This window comes from Cnephaeus nilssonii (genome assembly GCF_951640355.1).
Source record: "Cnephaeus nilssonii genome assembly, chromosome: 4".
Lineage (NCBI taxonomy): Eukaryota > Metazoa > Chordata > Mammalia > Chiroptera > Vespertilionidae > Cnephaeus > Cnephaeus nilssonii.
This window is the reverse complement of record NC_137075.1, coordinates 87,149,023-87,170,946: the sequence shown is the minus strand read 5'-3', so window position 1 is coordinate 87,170,946 and position 21,924 is coordinate 87,149,023. Positions and strand designations below refer to the sequence as shown.

At 57.6% G+C, this 21,924-nt stretch overlaps 1 protein-coding gene across 2 annotated transcripts; it reads right to left on the bottom strand.

Annotated features, from left to right (window-relative positions):
- Positions 1–1,553: 1,553 nt before the first annotated feature.
- Positions 1,554–21,558, bottom strand: VSX2 (visual system homeobox 2; the record flags this gene model as incomplete). 2 transcript variants are annotated; one of them, XM_079768016.1, is made up of 5 exons in its annotated part: positions 1,554–2,167; positions 2,892–3,072; positions 16,035–16,158; positions 19,848–19,932; positions 21,189–21,558. In XM_079768016.1, the coding sequence occupies 5 exons, from the start codon at positions 21,556–21,558 to the stop codon at positions 1,785–1,787; spliced, it is 1,143 nt and encodes a 380-aa protein (XP_079624142.1). In that variant the 3' UTR covers positions 1,554–1,784. The 2 variants fall into 2 exon arrangements, with proteins under 2 accessions (XP_079624142.1, XP_079624143.1); XM_079768017.1 differs by having other exon boundaries at positions 1,554–2,110.
- Positions 21,559–21,924: the final 366 nt, after the last annotated feature.

Here is a 21,924-nt window from a genome sequence, read left to right as displayed (position 1 = left end):
TGGATTTGGTTTTTATGCTACACACACACACACACACAGGACTGCTGGATCCCTCCCCTGCTGTTTTTACATCAATTTTATTCTTACTTGTATCTTTACAGAAAATGGCACAGAAATCACAGGTTTAGAATACCTAGAAGTTATTACAGTTCAAATTTCAAATACCTCAATATCAAGGCTCTTTCTTCTCACTCTATGTACATTATTTACACACCAGGGGCTACAGTCTAACACTTGAAACCAACAGGGGGCAAAAGACAAGAACTGGGGGAGAGTTCTGTGAATGGAGTGAAGAAATCAACTTTTGGTAGGGAATTAAAATCCCAATTCACTGTCTCAGGCCTTTCACGAGGTATTCCCTGCAGAAGTGGTGGGATGTAAGGAGATGCGATGGGGTGAGGGGGACATGACCTGGCCTGGGGGTGGAGGGACGGCTGCAGAGAGGCCACCAGTATGGACAGCTCCTCTCAGCGGACAGGAAGAAACCCTTTGCCCCCTACTCCAACATGGTCACTATCTGTCTGATTCTAGTGCACATGCACCTGGGCATACACCTGGCATGAAGGTGTGTGCCTACTGCTTAGTTTGTAGTTTGGGTCTAACACTGGCTCCTGCTTTCCTCCTTCGAGCCTTTTCTCATTTCCTTGTGACCAACCCTTGATGACTGTATAGCCCCAGGCCCTCTCCAGGCTTGGCCTTCCAAGGACAACCTGGATGAAATTGGGTCAAGGTCTGTGTCTTCCCAGGTGTTCATTTAACAGCTGGATTGGGTTGCTCCAAGGCAGGGCACATGCGAACCAGTAATTTGTGAGAAGCTCCAGGGGAAGGGTGCCTTGCACAGCGAGTCAGGGTCACAGGCAGCACATCGGGGAGTCGGTGCTTTAGAGCACAGCCCAAGGGCCCTGGTGGAGGGGGTGCCCCCCCCCAGCAGTGCAGAGAGCCACGGCATCGGTGAGAGGTGCCCCTGGCTGCCCGGCACGGGCCCTGGACTCAATACAGGTGTACATCACCTCACGTGTGGCTGGCACCGGTGCTGGGAGGGATGGTGGGGCAGGCTGGGCGTGGAGAGGGCAGGTTCCTCAGGGTGACCATGGAGGGCGGCCGAGGGGCCCAGGCTGAGTCTTCCCTCCCACGTTTAATCTGGACTCTGGGCCCATGGATGGGGTGGAGCAGAGGTTAGAGGATGGGGTGGAGCAGAGGTTGTACCTGGGCCTGCAGGGCAGTACATTCACACGGTGGAGGCCCAGGTCCAGGCCCACGGGAAGGGACAGGCTGAGGGGAGAAGTTGGCTGAGGACGGGGGTGCTCAGGACATTGGCCTTGGAGTACAGGGCCCCTCCCCCTGACAGGGCCGGGCAGGCAATGAGCTGTGGGCCTGGGGGGAGCAGAATCCACGGGTGGGGGGGGGCAGGGTTAGAGCTGGGAGGAGGGTCTAGAGCAGGAGGACTGTGAGGGGTGGATCCGGACAGTGAGAGTGGCCAGGGATTGAGTGGAAGCGGCTTGAGGGGGCGGTGTGGGCAGCAGAAAGGCTTCCGAGGCAGGGCTGTTGGGCTGAGGAGGAGGCTGACAAGGTCAAGACTAGGAAGGGGATACCAGCGTGGCCCAAAGCCTTGGCCAGAACGGAGCTGTGTCTGAAGTCGCCCGGGGGTCATGGAGGCTCTGTGGGGCATGGGGAGGGTGGCAAAGGCCAGGCTGGGCCCAGCCTCGAGAACACCTCCCGGCACCACAGGCCCCGAGGAGAGCAGAGTCCTGGGCTCCAGTGGCAGCGCACCCTTGACCTTTGACCTAAGCCACGTCCTCGAGCTGCCGAGGACTCAGCTTCTCCCCTGGCCTGTCTTCGTCCACGGCCTCCTCTTCGTCGGGCTCCTCGGCACTCCGGGCCAGGCTGTTGGGCCCGGACACAGTCCCCAGCACTTTGGTGCTGTGCTCCTGCGCCCTGGCTCGGAGCGCCGCAATGCTGTTCTCCCTCAGTTCCTCCTGGGACATGGCCGCCGGGGCGTCGGGGCCCCGCTCCTCCTGCTCCATCTTATCCAGCTTGGGCAGGGCCTGGCGCTCCGCCTCGGGCTTCCTCCCCGACTCGGCTGCTGCCTCCAGCGACTTTTTGTGCATTCCTAAAAAGAAGTGTTGGTATTCGGGTTTAGAAAAGCGCCTGGGAAAGCCATCTTGAACTGAAAACGGCAAAGATAGAGAGAGGCCAGAATTAAGGACAAGCAGAAAGCCTTACGTCACACACCACAGTCACACGAGTCCCAGGGCTGGGCCAGGGCAGAGCGAGGGCTGCAGACCAGCAACTAGGCGCCCGGCCTGCAGCCACGCCCTGGGCACTGCCCCCCCCTGGCAGCCTGTTCTGTCCCTTCCCGAGCAGTGCTTGCTCCCCATCCCTCCCCCCTGGGATCCAGATCGAAGAACCCCAAGACAGGCTGGTGCTATCAGACAGAGGCCCAGATGGCAGGCGGGGGAAGATGGCAGGTGGAGAGATTTAGGGGGAAAGAAGGTCTTTGGGCAAAGCCAGAATGGTGGCCCAAGGGACCTAGGGGTCCCCCAGCCCCCAAGAGGGGCAGTTTCATTCTTCACAAGCGCACCTCCCACAAGGGAAGGAAGGGGTACAGACCCTGGGGCACCAGTCACACCCCCCTCACAGGACAAAAGAACCCACAGTCAGGGACCTGCCCAGGATGGACGTCTAGGCACCGTGGGTGGATGCAAGAGAGACACCAAGCCCTGGGCCCCGCCCACACGGAGCCCCCAAAGGAGCTGGGGACCTGCTTTGGAGGGCCTCCCTTCTGCTCGGCTGCTGTGCCAGGTCCCTTTGCTCCAGGGCCTGTCCCCTCCTAGGGGAGCCCGCTCTCCTTGCCTCAGGGGCAGGGCCCCAAGGAGGGCGTGGGCCCTTACCGAGCAGCCACGGGGCACAGGAGTCCATGATGCCATCCTTGGCGGACTTGAGGATGGACTCGGGCAGGGGGATGGAGTGCCGCACCATGGCCCCGTACAGCCCGTACTCCGCCATGACGCTGCTCCGGCCCCAGCACTTCTCTCGCTTCCTCCACTTAGCTCTGCGGTTCTGGAACCAGACCTGCAGGTGCAGAGGAACAGGTCAGGGGGGTGCTCTGAGGGGCCCTGGGCCCAGGCCTCTCCCCCCGCCATGTCTATCTGAGTTAAGGTCCCCACCCCTTCCATGGCCAGTGGCCCCATACTCTTGGGACTGCTGGTTTTTCCAGGTGGGTGTCCTTACTCAAGCCCCATGGAACCCAGGGGGTTCCTCCAGGCTCAGGGTTATCCACCACAATGAGGACCCAAGTCCTGTGAGAGTCCGATGGGTGAAATGGGTCTTTTTTTTTTTTTTTTTTAATGGGACAAGGACACCTCTAGGACAGGGTCTTGCAGGTGAGCAGTGCCCAATGTGGTCCTGTTTGCAGCTGAGAAGCCCGACCCAGGTAGCTCCTGTGCTCAGACCTTAGGGCATGAAGAGAATGTCTTTCTGACTTGCAGAGGGACACATTCCTTCCCAGGGGCTGGACTAGCCGTGTTCAGAACCCCCTTTCCCCGGAGCCTGAGCTTCCAGGGAGCATGGAGGTATGAAGCCTGGGAACTAAGCAGAGGGGATGCCCCCAGAAGGCCTGGGTCAGCGCCCTCCGGTGCCCTGCCCCGAGCCTGCCATCCACAGGGCCCTCCATCCACCCGCTGTCCAGTTACCACCCTAACTCGGCATCATATTTGAGGGAGTCGGGCCGCCATCCCTCCGTCAGGGAAGAAAGATGGCATTCTCAGTGGTGGGAGAAGCAAACGGGAGTGGGGACCTAGGAAAGTGTGGTGGGGCACGCTAGGGAAGGTTTTTTTCTGGTCCCCAAACTGACTGGTGCGGACTCTGAATGGTGGGCGGTTGTCCGGGGGGTGTCTGGCGCTCTCCCGCCCTGGGGGAGCTGCCATGCTTGGGGGAGGGGAGATTCCTGTCTCCCAAACCAGCTTTGCTGAGACTTCCAGCCACTGACAGGAGCCAGGGCCAGGCCACCGTTCCCCCAGGAGGTGAGAGGCGCGGGACGGACCCCAGGCCCGGGCAGCCCCTCTTGTTCCTCCACAGCTCCTTGGGCTCTGTCCCCCCAGCGCAGCCAGGAGCTCTGGGAAGCGGGGAGAAGAGGGAGGGCGGGGGCGGATTCCAGAAATCTATTAGTTTCCGCTGCGATTTCCATTCCCTCGCCTCGCCGGTCCCCCCCTTCCCTCCGGGCCCCCGCCCCGCCCTCGGCAGCGGAGGTTTCAGCTTTTGATGAAAAATTGCTCCAGCTCTATTCAGGAGGCGGCAAAAGAAGAGTCACCCCCAGGGGCAGCCCTGGGCTGATTGAAAAATAAGTTAATTTCAGTTTGAATCGATGGGCCTCAGGCACTGAAATATCACGGGAAATTAAAGCGGCTGCTCTCCCGGGAGCCGTGGCATTGACCCGCACTAATTAATGCTGGGGAGGCAGCACGAGCCGCGCTGCGAGCCGCTCCCCCTCCCCGGGGGACCCCAAACACTTCTCATTTAACTAATTAGACGGGGAAAATTGGGTGTTAATTTGTTTAGGATTTTTCCCCTTCTTCCCCCGGCAGCTCCCTCCCCGGCTCCGCCCCGCGCGGGGGCGCGGGAAATGAATGCGGGGCTCGCCGGCAGATGGCTGCCCCGGTCACTCTGCAATCTTCTCAGACTTGATTGCTTGATTAGGTCGTTAGCACATTAAAAAAAAAAATTGCTTGCCGTCTGGCGCTGGCGTGATGAGTGGGACGCGCGGCAGCGCCTGGGTAATTTATCTTTTTATACGGCAAAGAATTTGATTTCAATCTGCAGATATATGGGGCGCCTTTGACACCTGTTTAACATCGCGCGGCTGACAGCTTAACCCTTTGCTGCCTCGGCCGCGGGGCGGCCCCAGCCCGGCCTGCGGGGCTCGGCGTCGGTGCGCCCCCGCGGTTCCCGCCGCCGCCGCCAGGTGGCGGAATGAGCGCCCCGATGGCCCGCGGCAGCCCGCCGTCTGCGGCTGAGCGCGGCCGGCCGTGTCCGGGAGGGGGCGCCCCAGCCGCCTCGCCTCGCATCCCCGCTACCCACAAACAGCCCTGCGGTCCCAGACACGCTGTGGAGGATTGCAGAAAGACCGCACCGTCCACGCACAACTTTAAGTTGACCCGAATGTGTGTAGCCATGTTTCGGCATTTCTTCATTTGTAAATAACTGAAACCTCTGAAAATGGAAAAGACGCGGCCTCAGACGTCTCCTGCCACTCCACCTTGACACTGGCCAGCTCTATTAGAAAACAATCGCTGGTCCCATTCAAGGTGGGTCGCACCTTTGATGCCATCAGCTTTGACACCTGCCCATCTGCTGGGGCCCTCCTGGGGGAGCTGGGAAGCAACGTGCAAGGCCTCCCCCTGGTCCTGACCCAGAGAGCCCTGAGTGACACCTGCCAAGGACAGGGTTTCTGTAATTTGAAGACCACTCGATGGCTGTGCTCTGTGCACTAAAGCTCAGACAGCGGTGAGCAATGAGCCGGGCTGACTGGCCATGGTCCTGGCTTAGCTCTGTGCTGTTTAGATCTCCCCCAGCACCGTCTGCAGGCTCTGCCCACTGAAGGCCCTACCTAGGGCCTGCGATTTGCCTGAGACCCTGTCCTGTCCCATCTTCCTTCCCATTAGCACTTGGTCACCCTCTCCAATACCCACTTGTCTCAAGCTGCCTTCTCCCACAGCGGAAAAATCCACATTCAGGGATAAGCTACTTCTGGTTTCATCCACCTCTCAGAGGAGATAGCAAAGCATGAGCCCCTGGGTGATGGAAGTCAGGCGCCTCGTCTGACCACTTGGGAGGCTTGGGAGGACTCTCTTTATGAATCTAAGTAAGCCACCTGCTTCCTGATCAGATGACCTTCCTGCTTGAACACGGTGCATTATAAAACAAGCCCACACCCCTTACCTGGAACGTGTGGGGCCAGACTCCAGAACGTTTTGGATTTTAGAAATAACGGGTGATGCATATACGACATGTTACATAACACCCACAGCAGCAGCAGCACCGTAATCAGACTCATCACCTGATTTCTGCACTAAAGCCTATCCATACTCACCCTAAGAGAGAGAAATATAGGGTCCAGTCCGGTTTTTGTCACTAATGAGTTTCGATTCCAAACTTACGACAGAACTGTTCATGTCCAGCACAGTTTGGATTTACAGGTTCTGCAGAAAGGACCGTGGAGTACAGAAAGGCAGAGTCCCTCCCTGAGTGTGGGGCCTAGGAAGGCGCATTGCCTTGGCCTCCTCGGGATCCCGTGAGCACCAGTGCTTGAGATGGTGGCGGGCTTTCAAATGCACTCAGCATCTTTCCTAAAGAAGGGGGTGCAGCCCTCGCCGGTTTGCTCAGTGGATAGAGTGTCAGCCTGTGAGCCAAAGGGTCCTTGGTTTGATTTGGGTCAAGGGCACGTACCTCGGTTGCAGGCTCCTCCCCAGCCAGGGCCCTGATCGGGGCGCGTGCAGGAGGCAACTAATCGATGTGTTTCTCTCACATTGATATTTCTCTCTGTCTTTCCCTCTCTCTCCCACTCTCTCTAAAAATCAATGGGAAAAATATTTTCAGGTGAGGATTAAAAAAAAAGGGGGGGTGCAAACTTGGGATTCAGATCATATCTGGGGCCTCCAAAAGAATCATTTTCCTGGGTCTCCTAATTTGGGGAAATGAATAACTGCTCTGCAGATCAGACTTTGCCTACACACTCCCAGGGGAGTTGGTGCCAGCTGGTCGTCAAACCAGGAACCATCCGGACCTGGGTTATGAGCTCCTGGAATGCCTGGCTCTCTGCAAAGACCAGATGCTGCTCCAATTTATGGAGGAACCTGAACAGCCAAAACAATTTCTTTTAAGGGCAATTGGCAGGGAAGCCGTGGCAATGACGCCTTGGAGGGAAGTGGACAAGGGATTGGAATTAACCCTAACCACTCTTCGTATTTACCTTTCTCTTCCTCTCCTGGAAGCAACCAGCATGTGTGCATGGAACGTAAACATTTGCACGAAGCCCTGAGGTCAGCCAGCCCTGCACTGGCATTCCCAGCTCTGACAAAAAGTGCTGCGTGATCTTGGCCAAGTTACTTGCCTTCTCTCAGTCTCAGCTTCTTCAGACGTAAAATAAGAATACCCGCCCTAACCGGTTTGGCTCAGTGGATAGAGTGTCGGCCTTCGGACTGAGGGGTCCCAGGTTCGATTCCGGTCAAGGGCATGTACCTTGGTTGTGGGCACATCCCCAGTGGGGGGCGTGCAGGAGGCAGCTGATCAATGTTTCTCTCTCATTGATGTTTCTCTCTATCCCTCTCCCTTCCTCTCTGTAAAAAATCAATAAAATATATATATTTTTTAAAAAAAGAATACCTCCTTTTCAGGGTTGTTTTGAGGATTAATGAAATAAGTGAAAGCGCCCAAAAGCAGTACTTGTCACACAGAGGTGCTCAATAAATGCTACTTGTTATTCCAGGGGAAGCGCAGAAAGTCTGGGAGTCTCTGCCCAGGGGCAGGGTTAATCGGTGGCATTGCCTGCCCCGCTGGCCTCCTCCACATGCCCTTTAGTGAGGCTGGACTGACAAACAGTAAGAACAACAACAACTAGGGGTGTGTGTGGGGGGGGGAGGGACAAATGCCCCTGCAACTCTCCCCACATTGCTCCCTTGAGGCCCAAAATGCAAGAGAACACCTTGCAGAGCCCTGCCAGGTGGCTGTGATGAGGCTAGAAGACCAAGGCTGAGATCCTTGCTCTGCCTCCAACTTGGTGACCTTGGATGCATTTCTTAACCTTTCTGACTTCCAGCTCCTCATCCGCCTGTGATACCCTCACAGGTTTGTTATAAAAACTGAACAAAATAGTGCATGGGAAATGCGTGGCACGTGGTAAGAACTAAAACACTTTGGCTGGACGTTGGATGAATTCTGTAGGTAAATGTGCAATGAGATGAGGCTTTGCTTTCCAGCAAATGGCCAGCGACCCTTTTCACATAAAGCCAGGTCCTTCCAGCTCTCACCTCTCAGATTCCTTCGCAGCATTTGGGCCCTTTTTCCTACTTGGTCTCTTGGTCCCGACAGGCCCAAAATATTCCTTCCATCCCACTCCCACTCACTTCCTTGACTTTCCACTTTCTAGAAGAGACTGCTCCTCCCCATGGGAGTTGGGCCCAGGACTCCTCAGGAGACCTCCCCACCAAAGGACCAGAGCCCTGCCTTACCCTTGAGGACTCTGGGCTCCTGAGTAGGGACCCAAAAGTGACACCAGGGGTCACCAGGTTTGGCGTCCTGAGCAAAGATGAGTTGAGAAGATCTTCCAGCTCCAGAAAGAGCCTGGGTTCCTCGGGCATTTCCCCGCAAAGGTGATGCCCCAGCAGCTCTGAGGAAGCCCAGGTAGGATGCCTCTGGCGGCAGCAGCTGCTCTGGCAGGTGCCCCCAGCGCTGGCAGAGAGGGCCTGAGAACTGTGCCTCCAGGGATGGACTGCACCTGGGAAGGGCTTCTTCCCGAATGGGAGCTCTTCTGCCCCCGGGGCACACATCAGGCAGCCCCCAACTCTAGCAGCTCTTTCTCTCGAATGTGGGGAACCAGCAGGAGCAGCCGCGGCTTCTGTTGTCATCACACGGCTCCTTCTGGCAAAGTTCCCATCCCTGTATCCCCACAGGACAGCATGCCCGGGACCCCTTCCCTCTAATATCTCCCAGGAACCCTCTGCATGCCTTCCAGGACTGAACCCCTCAAGGAGACACCTTGCACAATCGGATGCTTTTTGCACATTTTGGGCCCTTGGCTACCCCAGCCCCAGCCCTCTAACCTTGCCCCATGCCATCAAGCCTGGCTTTGTCAGCCATATGGCAGTGTCCATCGCATTCGCCCAGCTTCTTCCCTCTCCTCTAGCTGGAAGCTGATTAATTCGGGCTCGCTGCTGGCGTGATTTAACGACTTCACATTCCATATCCACTCAGCACTTCTGACACCATATTTCAGCCCGCCCCTTCCAGTCCCAGCTTCAGGCCGAGAAGCCTGACCCTGCTGCAGCCCCTGGTGTCCACTAGGGGGCAGCTCTGCTCACTCTTCCTGGGAGCCGCAGGCAGTGTCAATCCCTACACACCTGGCAAGTCATCTTGTTCCTATCCCATCTTGTCACCCAAAACTCCACTTTCTTCCATTCATATTAACCCACTCAAAGCTGAGCAACTCCTTTCCTGAATCTCTGACCCAGCGTTTCACACTGGCCTCGCACAATCACCTGCTGAGCTTTAAGAACACACAGTTTGGCTCAGTGGATAGAGCGTGGGTCTGGGGACTGAAGGGATCTGGGGTTCGATTCCAGTCAAGGGCACAGGCCCGGGTTGCGGACTCCGTCCCCAGTGGGGGGCGTGCAGGAGGCAGCTGATTAGTGATTCTCCATTGATGTTTCTATTTCTCCCTCTCCCTTCCTCTCTGAAATCAATAAAAATATATATGCATTAAAAAGATGCTCTGTGACTATTTTGTAATTGCCAATTTGTACAGCTCAGGGAATATAGTCAATAATCCTACCTAATAATAGACAAATATGCAAATTGACCATACCTTCGCTATGCCCACGATTGGCCAGGAGGCACGGGGGGTGGGACTCGGGGTGGCCGGGGTGGCCGATTGGGCCAGCGGGACGCTCAGCTCGCATCGCCAGTGGCGGCGCGAGCTCAGCGTCTGCACCATGGCTGTGCTGCAGCACAGAAGGGGCCAGGGCCTCTGGGGCAACGAGCTCACGTCCCACCGCGAACCATCAAAAGCGGGGGAGCTGGGTGCCTGTCTGTTCCGGTACCAGGCCTTTCAGAAGCCTCCGCCACGCCGGAGGCTTCTGAAAGGCCTGGTGCACCAGCGGACAGGCACCCAGCTCCCCGGGGATCGAAAGCAAAAGCGTGTAGGGGACCCTACACGTGCATGATTTAATCATGCACTGGGCCTCTAGTACTGTAATAACTATATATGGTGTCTGGTGGGTGCAAGACTTATGGGGGATCACTTCACAAGTTACATAAATGACTAACCACTATGCTGTATACCTGAAGCTAGTATAATATTAAATGTCCATTGTAGTTGAAAAGTAAAATAAAAGTTTTTTAAAGCAGCTATGATCCTAATAAAAGTCCCAGGCTGACACACACTGCAACCCTTTCCCTTCTGGGCGCCTATCTTCTGACTTCTGCAATAGCATCCCCCAAACTTCATTCCCCTCCCTTGGGCAGGACCACTTGATAAAAGGCAGCATCAGCCCTAGCTGGTTTGGCTCAGTGAATAGAGCCTACGGAGGGAAGGATCTCAGGTTCCATTCCGGCCAAGGGCACATGCCCGGGTGGCAGGCTCGATCCCCAGTAGGGGGTGTGCAGGAGGCAGCCAATCAATGATTCTCTCTCATTGTTGATGTTTCTATCTCTCTTTTCCTCTTCCTTCCTCTCTGAAATCAATAAAAATATTAAGAAGAAGAAATAAAAGGCAGAATCAAGCAGTGCTAGCCAGAGTCCAAACACCAGGCTGCGAAGACTGGGGTGAGAGTGGGCTCGGCTCGCTTTGCACACCCACATCCCTGCCATGTAGGCATTAAAATAAGGATAACTTTTGTCAGAAAGGAATCCAGTAGCCAAGTAAGTGAATGTACAGGTATACCCCGATAGTATCCTTCTTGGAAGGAGTGGCCTCACAGAGGAAATACAGTCTGGAAACCCACTTCCTCTGCCCCAGCGCTGGCCTCTGGCGGGGGCTTCCAGAATGCCAGCCCCAGCATTTTGGGGGGACACACAACGAGGACCGCATGTCTGAGCCTGATATGGAGACTCGGAATCTCTTCTTTCTCCCACAATGCACAGCATCCCTTCACCCCAACCCAGAGGGCCTTAGGGCCGGAACTGCGTGCCTGCCAAGCCCGAGGGCAGAGGACGTGGTCCCTTACAGAGGGGCTGCCCCATCGCGCTGCTGCCACGCCCGCGCCAGCTTATGGAGGAAGGCATGCACGTTCCCCTCTCCCGTGATGGTAGTTGAGTACTGGGTTTGAATCCCGTCTACTACTTACTTCTCCTCTCAGCCCCTCATTTTCCACTCCCAGAAAATGGGGACAGGAGCATCTAATTCATCCAGCTGTTGTGAGGATTTACGGAGACAGGGCATGGCAAGCACTTAATATCTGGGACAATAGTAAGTGCTTCTAATGCCAGTAATAACAATACTTGTATTCAATGTGAAGACCCCTCCCAGGAAGGGATTCCCCCTCCTTTTTTACAGGTGGGGAGATGTTATCATTATTATTTTACAAATGAGTACTTTGAGGCTCAGAGCTTGGCTTGCTGGCAGGGAAACAAAGATGAGAAGTAGGTATGGGAACGCAGACTGGTACAGCCACTGCCGAAAAGAGTATGGAGTTTCCTCAAGAAATTTAAAATGGAATTGCCCTTTGACCTGTGACTCCACTTCTGGGAATATATCCTAAGAATCTTGAAACACCGATCAGAAAGAATATATGCACCCCTATGTTCGTAGCAGCGTTATTTACAATAGCCCAAATCTGGAAACAGCCCGAGTGCCCATCAGTAGATGAGTGGACAAAACAACTATAGTACATTTACACCATGGAATACTACTCAGCTGTAAAAAAGAAGGAACTCTGGAAATTATTATGTTAAGCAAAATAAGCCAGTCAGAGAAAAACAAATACCATATGATCTCACTAATATGTGGAATCTAATGAACAAAATAGACCCAGAGGCATGGAAGCATGGAACAGACTGACAAATGTCAGAGGAAAGGGGGGGAGGCAGGGAGGACTGGATAAAGGAAGGTGAAGGGATTAGCTAGAGAACATACATGTATTAGCCCAGGGACACAGACAACAGTTTGAGGAGGGCCACAGGGGGGAATGTGGGGGCTGGGTGGAGGCGGGCAAAGGCGGGGAAATGGAGGACATCTGCAATAGTGTCAACATTAAAATTTTAAATTAAAAAAAGATTGGAAGTAGGTGTGTTTGACTTCTCACATCCATACTGGGATCTCATTAGACATCAGACAGCAGGCCTCAGACACACCCGGAGGCTTCCTTGGATTGGCCCAGAGGGTGTGTCCCAGCTGTCCACCTGGGGCTGTTACTCCACCTGTCATGCCCCCCATTCCACCAACGGCCGCCCAGGGACCTGGTGAGGAAGGTGATCTGAGGAGGCCCCTCCTGGAAGGGACCCCCGCTTTTTCACAGAGAGGGGAAGTGACCTGGCTTCTGCTGAACCTGGTGGTGTCAGAGCCAGAACAAAGACCCGAGTCATGGACATCCAGTCCAATAACTGTTCCCTTCCACTTGAGAATGTCTAACCTCAGACTTGGAGCCTCTAATAACTCCCCCGGCCCCGTATCCCCTCACACACACACACACACACACACACACACACACACCCGGCCCCGTATCCCCTAACACACACACACACACACACACACATACACACACGAAGGCCTCTGGCTGAACGCTGGGGGCGGGGACTGGCTCCAGAGTGGTAGTTTTCCATCTTTAGATGCTGCTCCCACCTGAGCAGGTTGAAGGGAAATGACTGGAAGAGTGGCAGTTAGGGACGCAAGTGGTCTGGAGTCTAAAGGGACTCAGGGCTGCATTCTGGCTGCGGGCTCCCCACCTGTCCCATGGCCGTAGTGACAGTGCCTCGCTCACTGGGTGTCCCGGTTTCTGGGGAATAGACATACACTGTCTCGAGAAAGAAACAAAGGAAACTGGTACCACTGGAAGGGCTGCTGGTGGGCAAGGGGAGGGAGACGCGTGCTTCGCCCACTGAAGAAGTCCTTACTTATGAGTGATTTTTAAAAAAGAGTGCCTGGTGCTCAATGTAAGCCCTGGTTATTTTCATAAAGAAGGTTTCCCACAGGCCCCCCACCTGACCGCAGACCACCTCTTTCCCACGGCTTCCGGTTAGAGCTTGGGCTTCAGACCCGAGGCAGGTGGTGGACATGTGGGCTTCAGGTCCCTGTGTCCCCCACTTACTAGCTGTGTGGCTTTGGCAGCTGTTCTGCCTCAGTTTCCTTAGTAATAAAGGATGCGAATGGTCCCCAGCAGTGGCCAGCAGGATTTAATGAGAGCAGAGCGGAAACTGAGCGGGCACTGGGCATGTGCCCGGCACAGCTTGGAGCACATCACATCATCAGGGGCCACTGTCACCCACAGTTTACAGATGAGGAGTGGGAGGCTCGGGGGGCAAAGTAACGTGTCCACAGTCACTCAGCTGGTAACTGGTGAAGCCAGGACCACACCCAGGCAGTCTGGTTCCAGAGTGGGTGCCCCTAACCACCGCACCTCCCTGCCTCTCCTGCACACATCACATATTCAGAGCACCTGGCACACGGAAACTGCTCTGTAAATCACAGCTGTGATTGTGGCTGATACATGCTAACACACACTTTTTCCCAGGTCACTTGGTAAAACATTTTGGGGCAGGGCTATTTGACAGCTCCTACCTTCTGGTGGGTGGGGGGGCAGCATTTAGCCAAAGAACCGTGCGGTGCTCAAAGACTGGGAGGGATTCTTGCCTCAGTTCTCCCATACGCACGCATTCCATAGCCAGTCCTCACAGTCCCAGGGCAATGACTTACTCCTCACCCTGCTCCTTAGCCCATAGACACCCCCCAGGGAACCTAAAGAAGCCCAGCATCCAGTTACAAACAACCCACTCACACCACCTGAGCCAGACAGGTTGTAGGACAGCCCACTGCGAGAGACAAGCTGTTCTTTCCTTCTGGTCAATGCTGCCAATGTGGGGCACCAACAGGGGGCGTTTGTCAGTCTCCCCCCCGACCCCCCGGCCTCCCGCCCTGACACATGTAATAGCCAACTCTGTGCTAATGAAGGCCAGGCTGAGGTTACCTCCACACGTCAACTGGATTAGGCCTTGGCTTACACACACACACACACAAAACACACCACAAACACAACACAGACACACAAGACAGAATCAACACCCAGCCTTACTCACAAAACCCAATTGGGTGGAGGGTGATGGATCCAGGCCACCATGGATAAAGCATTAAACAGATAATCTGATTATGAGTGATTGAGCTCATTGTTAGTGTCACTGTCTAAAGCCACTGACTGAAATTCCAAGTAGATTTCCAAGGAGAGAAAGGCTCAAGCGGCTCAGGCCTCATTGCACATTCTCTGGTTCTCCCCTGAGAGCACAGAGCCACCCAGGCACACCCACACCGTGGGTGGTTCCTTCTCCAGCCCCACCCCCTGCCCCCAACACCCATCACACCTGGAGACACAGGGGCCATGACTGGGAGGGATGCGGGCAGAGGGGTTCCAGGAAGTCAGGTCCCCCATTTCCCAGCCTCAGTGGTGCACACTCTGGCCCACCCAGGTGAGGGGAACAGCTTTCGTGTAAGGTTGCCACCCAGCTAAGGCAAATCCAAATCTTTTGGAAATGTTCCTCCCACTCACTCCTCCTCCTGGGGAGGCCTAGTCTAGACACCATCAGACTTCACCTTCTCCCAGAGAAATGAGAAAACAGCCCCTCCTGCCAGCTGAGGGGAGGGAGGGCTCGGACTTGGGAAGGTCCTGTTGCTAATGAAGGGAGGCCCTGTGCCCAGCACAGCTGAGGGCAGATCAGCCCAGATCAGCCTAGTGATGACCAAACTCTCCTGGAGAGGAGGAGGAGGGGAGGGGAGGGGAGGGGAGAAGAGAGGAGGGGGAGGAGGAGGAGGGGAGGAGAGGAGAGGAGAGGAGAGGAGAGGAGAGGAGAGGAGAGGAGAGGAGAGGAGAGGAGAGGAGAGGAGAGGAGAGGAGAGGAGAGGAGGAGAGGAGAGGAGGAAAGGAGAGGAGAGGAGAGGGGAGGAGAGGGGAGGAGAGGGGAGGGGAGGAGGGGAGGAGGGGAGGAGGGGAGGAGAGGAGAGGAGAGGAGAGGAGAGGGGAGGGGAGGGGAGGGGAGAAAGGGAGGAGGCGAGGAGTGGGGAGGGGTGGGGAGGGGAGGGGGGAGGAGAGAAGGAGGGGAGAAGAGGAGAGGAGAGGAGAGGAGAGGAGAGGAGAGGAGAGGAGGAGGAGGGAGGAGAAGGGAGGAGGGGAGGAGAGGAGGAGAGGAGAGGAGGAGAGAAGGAGAAGGAGAAGAGAGGACAGGAGAGGACAGGAGAGGGGAGGGGAGAAGGGGAGGAGGAGAGGAGTGGGGAGGAGGAGAGGAGGTGGGAGGAGGAGAGGAGTGGGGAGGAGGAGAGGAAGAGGAGGAGAGGAGGGGGGAGGAGAGGAGGAGGGGCGGAGGAGAGGAGAGGAGAGGGGAGGGGAGGAGAGAGAGAAGGAGAAGGAGAGGAGGGGAGGAGGGGGGAGGAGAGGAGAGAAGAAGAATGAGAAGGAGAGGAGAGGAGAGCAGAGGAGAGGAGAGGAAAGGGGAGGAGAGGAGAGGGGAGGGGAGGAGAGGGGAGGAGAGGGGAGGAGAGGGGAGGAGAGGAAGAGAGGAGCAGAGGGGTAGAGGGGAGAGGAGGAGGGATGGAGGGGCGGAGAGGAGGGGGACAGGGGAGGGGAGGAGGGGAGGAGGTCCTAGTGAGCCAGGCCTGCAAGCACAGGTCCAGCCACATTCTCGGAGTGACCGTGACCCAAAGAAGTAAAGGAGCTGGAGCTCTGACAGGGCCAGCTGTTTGGTTGTGAGAAGAGGAAGGAGCCTCAGGTGGATGGAAGGGGAGGGGAGCGGCAGGGGAAGGGGGGGGGACAGCTGCAGGGAGGGCACAGCTGCCACAACAGAGCCCCTGCACTCCTTCTCCCACCACAGTCTGTACGAAATGCTCCTTGGCAGGCCTGCGTGGAGAACACAGCCAGGCCACATCTCTAAGCCCCGTCCCCCCGCAGTGCCCACCTCCCATGGTAGGCGCTCAGCAAATACGGAGCTGTTCTTCATGAGAACGCGATCCCAGGCAAGCGGGTGCTCATACAGGGGGTGGGAGATGGGTATCTGGGAGCCTGGTCTGTCCGTGTCCCCGAGAGTGGGGGAAATGGGGGGCAGGGACTCAGGGCAGGCACTGTTACCTGTATCCTGTCTTCGGGCAGCTCCGTCTTCATGGCCAGCATCTCCCGGGCATAGACGTCTGGGTAGTGGGCCTCGTTGAACGCCTTCTCCAGCTCCTCCAGCTGGTAGGAGGTGAAGATGGTCCTGAGGGGAGCAAACGGGTACTCAGGACCCTGGAAACGGATGGACGAGGCTGTCCCAGAGAGGACAGAACCCCTCCCCTGTGCCTCTGGGACAGACCCCAAACCCGGGGGCTCAGCACAATCAGACACACTCCCTCACACACTCACACACACTCTCCCATGCGCACGTGCATGCACACGTGTTCGCACACACACTCAGCTTAACCCTCTGACTTTTCTTCTTTCAAAGCTGAGGACGCCCAGTGCCCCTCTGATGGTGATGGTGGTGGGGGATTATTTCAGCCCTGGGGGCATCTCATGATAGGAATCTTTCTGGAAGAGCTTTAGGGGAAAGGGTGTTAGACAGACATTGGAGAAAACTGCAGAAGGCCCCTCTTCCTCCTCCCACGCACAGGGCCACGGGGCGAGGGGTAAATAAATGCCTCGCCCGCCCGCTAGGACCTGCTCCCTGGGCTCCTCTCAGACAGCTGACCGTTCACATCGCACTCACCCTCAGATCAAAGGCAGCTGCCACCCGAGTGTTTATGCAACGGAGGCCTGAATGTCCCTCCCCAGCAGCCCACCCAACACTCCGCCCTCCTCACCTGCCCAGGTCCACCTGCTCCTTAAAGCTGCTCTCCCAGTTGTAGGGGTGAGGAATATGAGGGGGAGGGCGCCCTGACATTCCAACCATCCCCCCCCCACACACAAGCTGGGGAGGCACACCCAGGGGGGCCTATTGGGGGGAGTTCCACTCAGGTCACCCTGAAATAACCTACCTCCACATCTCCCCCACCCCCACTGAGCAGTTCACCTTGACCTATTTTGGGTCAAACTGCTTTAAGAATCTGGTAAAAGCTACATCCTCTCACCCTAGGAAAATGTGCAAACGAATATGCTCCGACACATGAAATTTCGCTCCCAATATTAGGGGGTTCGTAGACCTCCTTTCTTGAATAAACACACTACATATCCACTTACAGACACAAATTCTTCTTTTTTCAGACCTTAATTTCACCAAGTTCTAGGTGGCCTTTATCTCATCGACAAGCCAACAGGCAACAGAGTCCAGATTCCACACACTCAGCCAATAAACAGGGTACCTTCCTCGCTGGAGTCTCTGGGACTGGGGACTCGGACAGCACCGGGGTTTAGAATCCCTCACTGCCGCCCTCACGCTCCCCCAACACAGGAACAAGGGCAAAGTTCAGCCCTCCGTTCCTTGTGCTGGTTTGTCTCCAGTATCTCAGGGTCTGATGCAGGGGATGGTGAGGAAGAAGGATTCTGCTCGTTCTAGAAAACGACGGGTTTGATTCTAAATCTAAATCGTTTCTCCTCTTCTCTTGGGGGAGGTGATGAAAATCTTACGTAAACAGAAAGTCATTTCTTCAGAATTTTGAAGAAATTCTGTTTCTCTCTTGCTATTTACTGAAAGGTCCCCCTCCACCCAGTGTCAAAATAAACAATCGAAACATGCACGTCCTTGGCAAAACTAGGGAAACTGAAGCAAGCACAGAGGTAGGTGCTGGGGCCACAGCCGAAGAGAAGAGCTGACAATAGGTTGGTTAAGACCCTCAAGTGCCCGCTCTTTGCTTAGGAGAGCTCAAGCTCGCACTCAAAACACAAAACCAAGCCTCAAACCCCCCAAACTTCCCCCCATTCCTGTCTCAGAGCCAATCCGTGCTCCCCAGGACCCTCCCTGCGCCCCCACAACGTGACCCAAAAAACCTGCTCCTGGTTTTCTGCAGAAACCCAGACCTTCAGGCCCCCACTGTCTCCTGCCTGAGCTTTCTGGGTCAGAGATGAGGCTGCTGGCCCATCCTCTCTCCCCTCTCCAACCCCTACAAACCTGGGGTGTTTCTGGGAAATGAGCGATGCCCGGCTCCCCTCACCAGATTCCAGGGTCTCATCCCTGAAATCCCCAAACGAGAGAAGCTCAGAATAACATTTGTGTTGTTTTTTAAAAAACTAATTAAAATCTGCACTGGCCATCGGTAGCCGTTCTCCTCTCTCCAATAATCGGCTTCCTTCACGCACCAGAAATAGCCAGAGACCTAGGGCAGGCGGCGAGCTGTCCTGTCCCCCTGAGAACCCTCCATCGCTCCCACAGGTTCCCTGGTGGAGAGGGTGGCAGGCGAGGACAGAGGGTCAGGAGGCTGAAGCATGGCCTTTGGGCTGTGGGTCAGCAGCTCCAGGTGCCACCCAGGGAGGTGGGGCACCCAGGGTTTGGGGCATGCTTTTCCCAGGGCTCTGCTTGCTATGGGAACCCCTTTCTCTCTCCTTCCCCCTCGCACCAGCACAGAAGCAGTTCAGCCGGTGGGTCCTTCCCCCACGGTCTGGTCCTGTCCCTGGACTCAGAGGCTGGCTGGTCCCACCCTGGGACCAGCATGTCGTGGGTGCAAAGGAGGTGTTTTAATGAATATTCGTTGGGTAAATGAATGTAAAAAATGACCCAGGATCAGGACTAAAATAAAATGTTTCCATTTAAAATAAAACTAAACAAAAACAAATCAAGGTCCTTGAGAAACCAAGTCCAAGTTCACTGGCCTTCAGGCGGGAGCCTGTTGGGGTCTGAGGGCTCAGGAAGAGCCTTTTAAAAGGTGGGGCCAGTAATGCCATTTCCAAGGGTTAAGGACGAGGGAAACGCAGAAAAGCGCCCAGAGAAAGGGTGCGATGAGGCTGAGACCAAACTGGGGTGGGAGAACAAGGAGGCGCCGGGGTGCAGGGGAGAAGTCCACGGGGTGAAATGCCCGGAGAGCCAGTGGAACCCACCTGGGCGCCCACCTGGGCCCCCGCAGAGAGAAGTTTGGGGAGACAGACCCGGGTGAGCGCGGGGACAGCGCCGGGGAGCAGCACTCGCAGAAAGCCGGGCAGATGTTTGGTTCTCGCTGCTTTCTTTCCCTTAAAAGCTCCTGGGAAATTCACCCCAGAACTTGGGGCTGGTGGCCCGGGGGCTGCGGCCTGGGGTGAGGGGATTCCTTTTCAGGATCTACCTTTTCTTTTCGAAGGGACTGAATTTAAACTTCGTGCAAGTGATGCCTATTTAAAGACGTGTTTTGAAAGCTCTCTTTTTAGCTGTACCCCAGTGCAGCCCACTCCCCTCCGGCGAGGGCGGCTGGGGTCACCCAGTCCACACATTGCCCGGTCTTCCCCCATTTTACAGACAAGGAAACTGAGGCTCACAGAAGGGAAGCTGCTTCTTGCACCACAAGCCTAACGACCATTTCCCATCGGTGCAGAGGGCGCGCCCGCCCGAGCTTTGGGGAAAGGTGGGAGCGACACGGTAGCGAACTGGCCAGCACAGGGGCCGCGGGAGAGGAGAGCGGGCCGGGGCGGAGGGCAGAGGCTCCGGCTGGGGCGGGAGGTGGGCGCCGCGCTGCCCGCGCCAGGTGTGCACGGCTCTCGGAGGTGCAGGTGCCTGGCCAGCCCCTCTCGGGCTCAGGTTTCCAGCCGGGGCCTTTCCTTTCTCCCAAAGGAGGAGGAGAAAGCCTGGCACGGGCCGCCTCCCCGGCGGCCTCTCTCCGTCCTCACGGGGTGCAGCCGGCGCCAGGGCCCGGGTGTCCCCAAACAACGCCCGCTCCCCCCCACCCGGGCGCAGCCTTGGACCTCGGATCTGAGGGCGGCGACAACGGAGTCCGAGAGACCCGACCCGCAACGGGGACGCAGGGCTGGGGAGCAGGCGAGGTGGCGGGGAGAGCCGCCGGGCCTTACCTGTGCCGCCGCTTCTTGCGCTTCTTGGTCTGGGCTAAGGCGGACTTGGACATTTTGCGGTCGCTGGAGGAAACGTCTTCCGAATCTGGAAAGCGGACGGAGACGTGCGGCAGCATGGGGGGCGCGCTGGGCAGCGCTGGCGAGCATCGGGAGCCCCAAACCCGGGGTCCCAGCCCACCCCGGCCGCCTCGGGGAGCGGCGGGGACCCGCGCTGCCTCCCTGGGAAGCCTTCTGCGAGGTCGACCCCATCCCTAAGCCCAGGCTGGCCCTGCCCGTGCGGGCGCCCCGATCCGGAGGTTTGGAGCAGATTTCGTTGTAAGAGAGGCCAAGGCCCGGCACTCTGGGGGCAGGGACAGCGGGGAACGAGGCCGCTTCAGGGGTGTCGGGGAGACCCCCGTGACGCTCCGGGCTCCACGCCCTGCCCTGCGCTTGCAAACCCCGTTGTCCGGGGACCGAAAATTGGCCCCAAGGAGCGGCGCCGGGGCGCAGGCAGCGGGCGCGGGGGAGGGCCGGTCTCCTTCGGCGCGGCCCCCCTTTCGGTGCCTGCACAATGCGCCCCCGCTCGGGGCCGGAGACACCGCGCCGCGACTCTTTTCGTTGTCTTTCCAAATAAAAATAAATAAAACGGTAACGGAAAATCGGGGGAGTTTCGGAGCGCCACAGGAGCCGGAGGCCGGAGCGGGCTGGGACGCGAGGCCGAGGAATGGGTCGGGGCGGGTGTGGCTCGGTCACTCGCGGCCGCGGACCCCCGAGGCGCCGGGATCCCCAAAACCGTGGCGCTTAGGTGGGATCCGACCGTGGCCGACCCAGCCGCCTCGGTAGCCGGTTGTCCAAGCTCGTGGGGTGGAAACCCCCCCCCCCCCCCCCCCCACAAACCCTGACAAAATCGGGGAGGGAGTTTGGAATGGAGGCAAGAAAGGAAAAGACAACTTTGGACGCCTGGGCTGGGGAGAAGCTGGCCCCCGCTTCGGGGCCACCAGCGCACGGAGGAGAGCGCAGGCTCTCCGAGAGGCTGGGGCCGCCGCGGAGCAGGGAAACGGGGGCCCCAGCCCGCCCCAAGGGCTCTGACACCCCCAGCCCCGTTTCCCGTGGGTTCCCAGCTGGGCGCCGCGCCAGAGCCGGGCCAGCGCAGGGACGGAGGACAGCGCCGAGGCCCGACGCGCGGGGCAGGAAACCCGGCGGCGCCCGGGGCGTCCTCCCGGCGCGTGGGCCCCAGGCCCGGGGCTCCCCTCAGCCTGGCAGGAACTTCTGCGCCCGGAGGAGGCCTTGCGGTACCGGGGAGAGCCGGCGGCGGCGGGGGGTCCCGGCTCCGGCCGCGAGGCGGGCAGCGCCCTCACCTACCCGAGCTGGCCGTCTGGCTGGTGTCCAGAGGCCCCGACGCCCTGCTCAGCGGCTGCAAGTGGACGCTCTGCGGGTCGGACAGCACTTCTAGGAAGGTGGGCTGCGCGTAGAAGCCGGGGAGCCCCCCGGGCCCCAGCAGCCCCATGCCGCCCACTCCCGCGGGGCTGAGCACGGAGCGCGCTGCCAGCAGGTGCCCGGGGGCCAGGCCGTCGAGGGCAGCCCGCGGGTGGGAGCTGGGGGGCTCCTTGTTCAGGCCCAGGATCTCCTGGATGCCGAACCCCGTGCACCTGGCCGGGGCGCTCCCCGGGGTACTCTTGGCCACTGTCTCGCATTTGGGCTTGCTCAGCGCTTCCCCCGATTTCCCCGTCATCTCCCGGCTCTTCGGAGGGGCCGAGGCGCAGGTCTTTAGCTCCCCCCACCCCACCCCCGCCGGGCTCGCCGCTCTGCGAAGTTGGTCCCAGATGCCCCCTCCGGTGTCTAATGCTCTGGAGCCCCAAGGAGATTCCCCTTTTATCCAACCAGGCGGCAGCCCAAGTGGGGTCAGAGCTGAGCAGCCAATCACTGGGGCCAGGAGCGATTAGGAATTCCAAAAAGCTGGCAGCACCAGGGGCCAGGGCGCTGGGGGCGGGACGCCCGGGGGCAGGGTCCCAGGGCCTGAGCTGACACACAGCGTCAGGGCCGGCCCAGGAGGCAGGGTGGGTGGGATTCTGGCAGAGCCTGGCTGGGACCTGTCCCT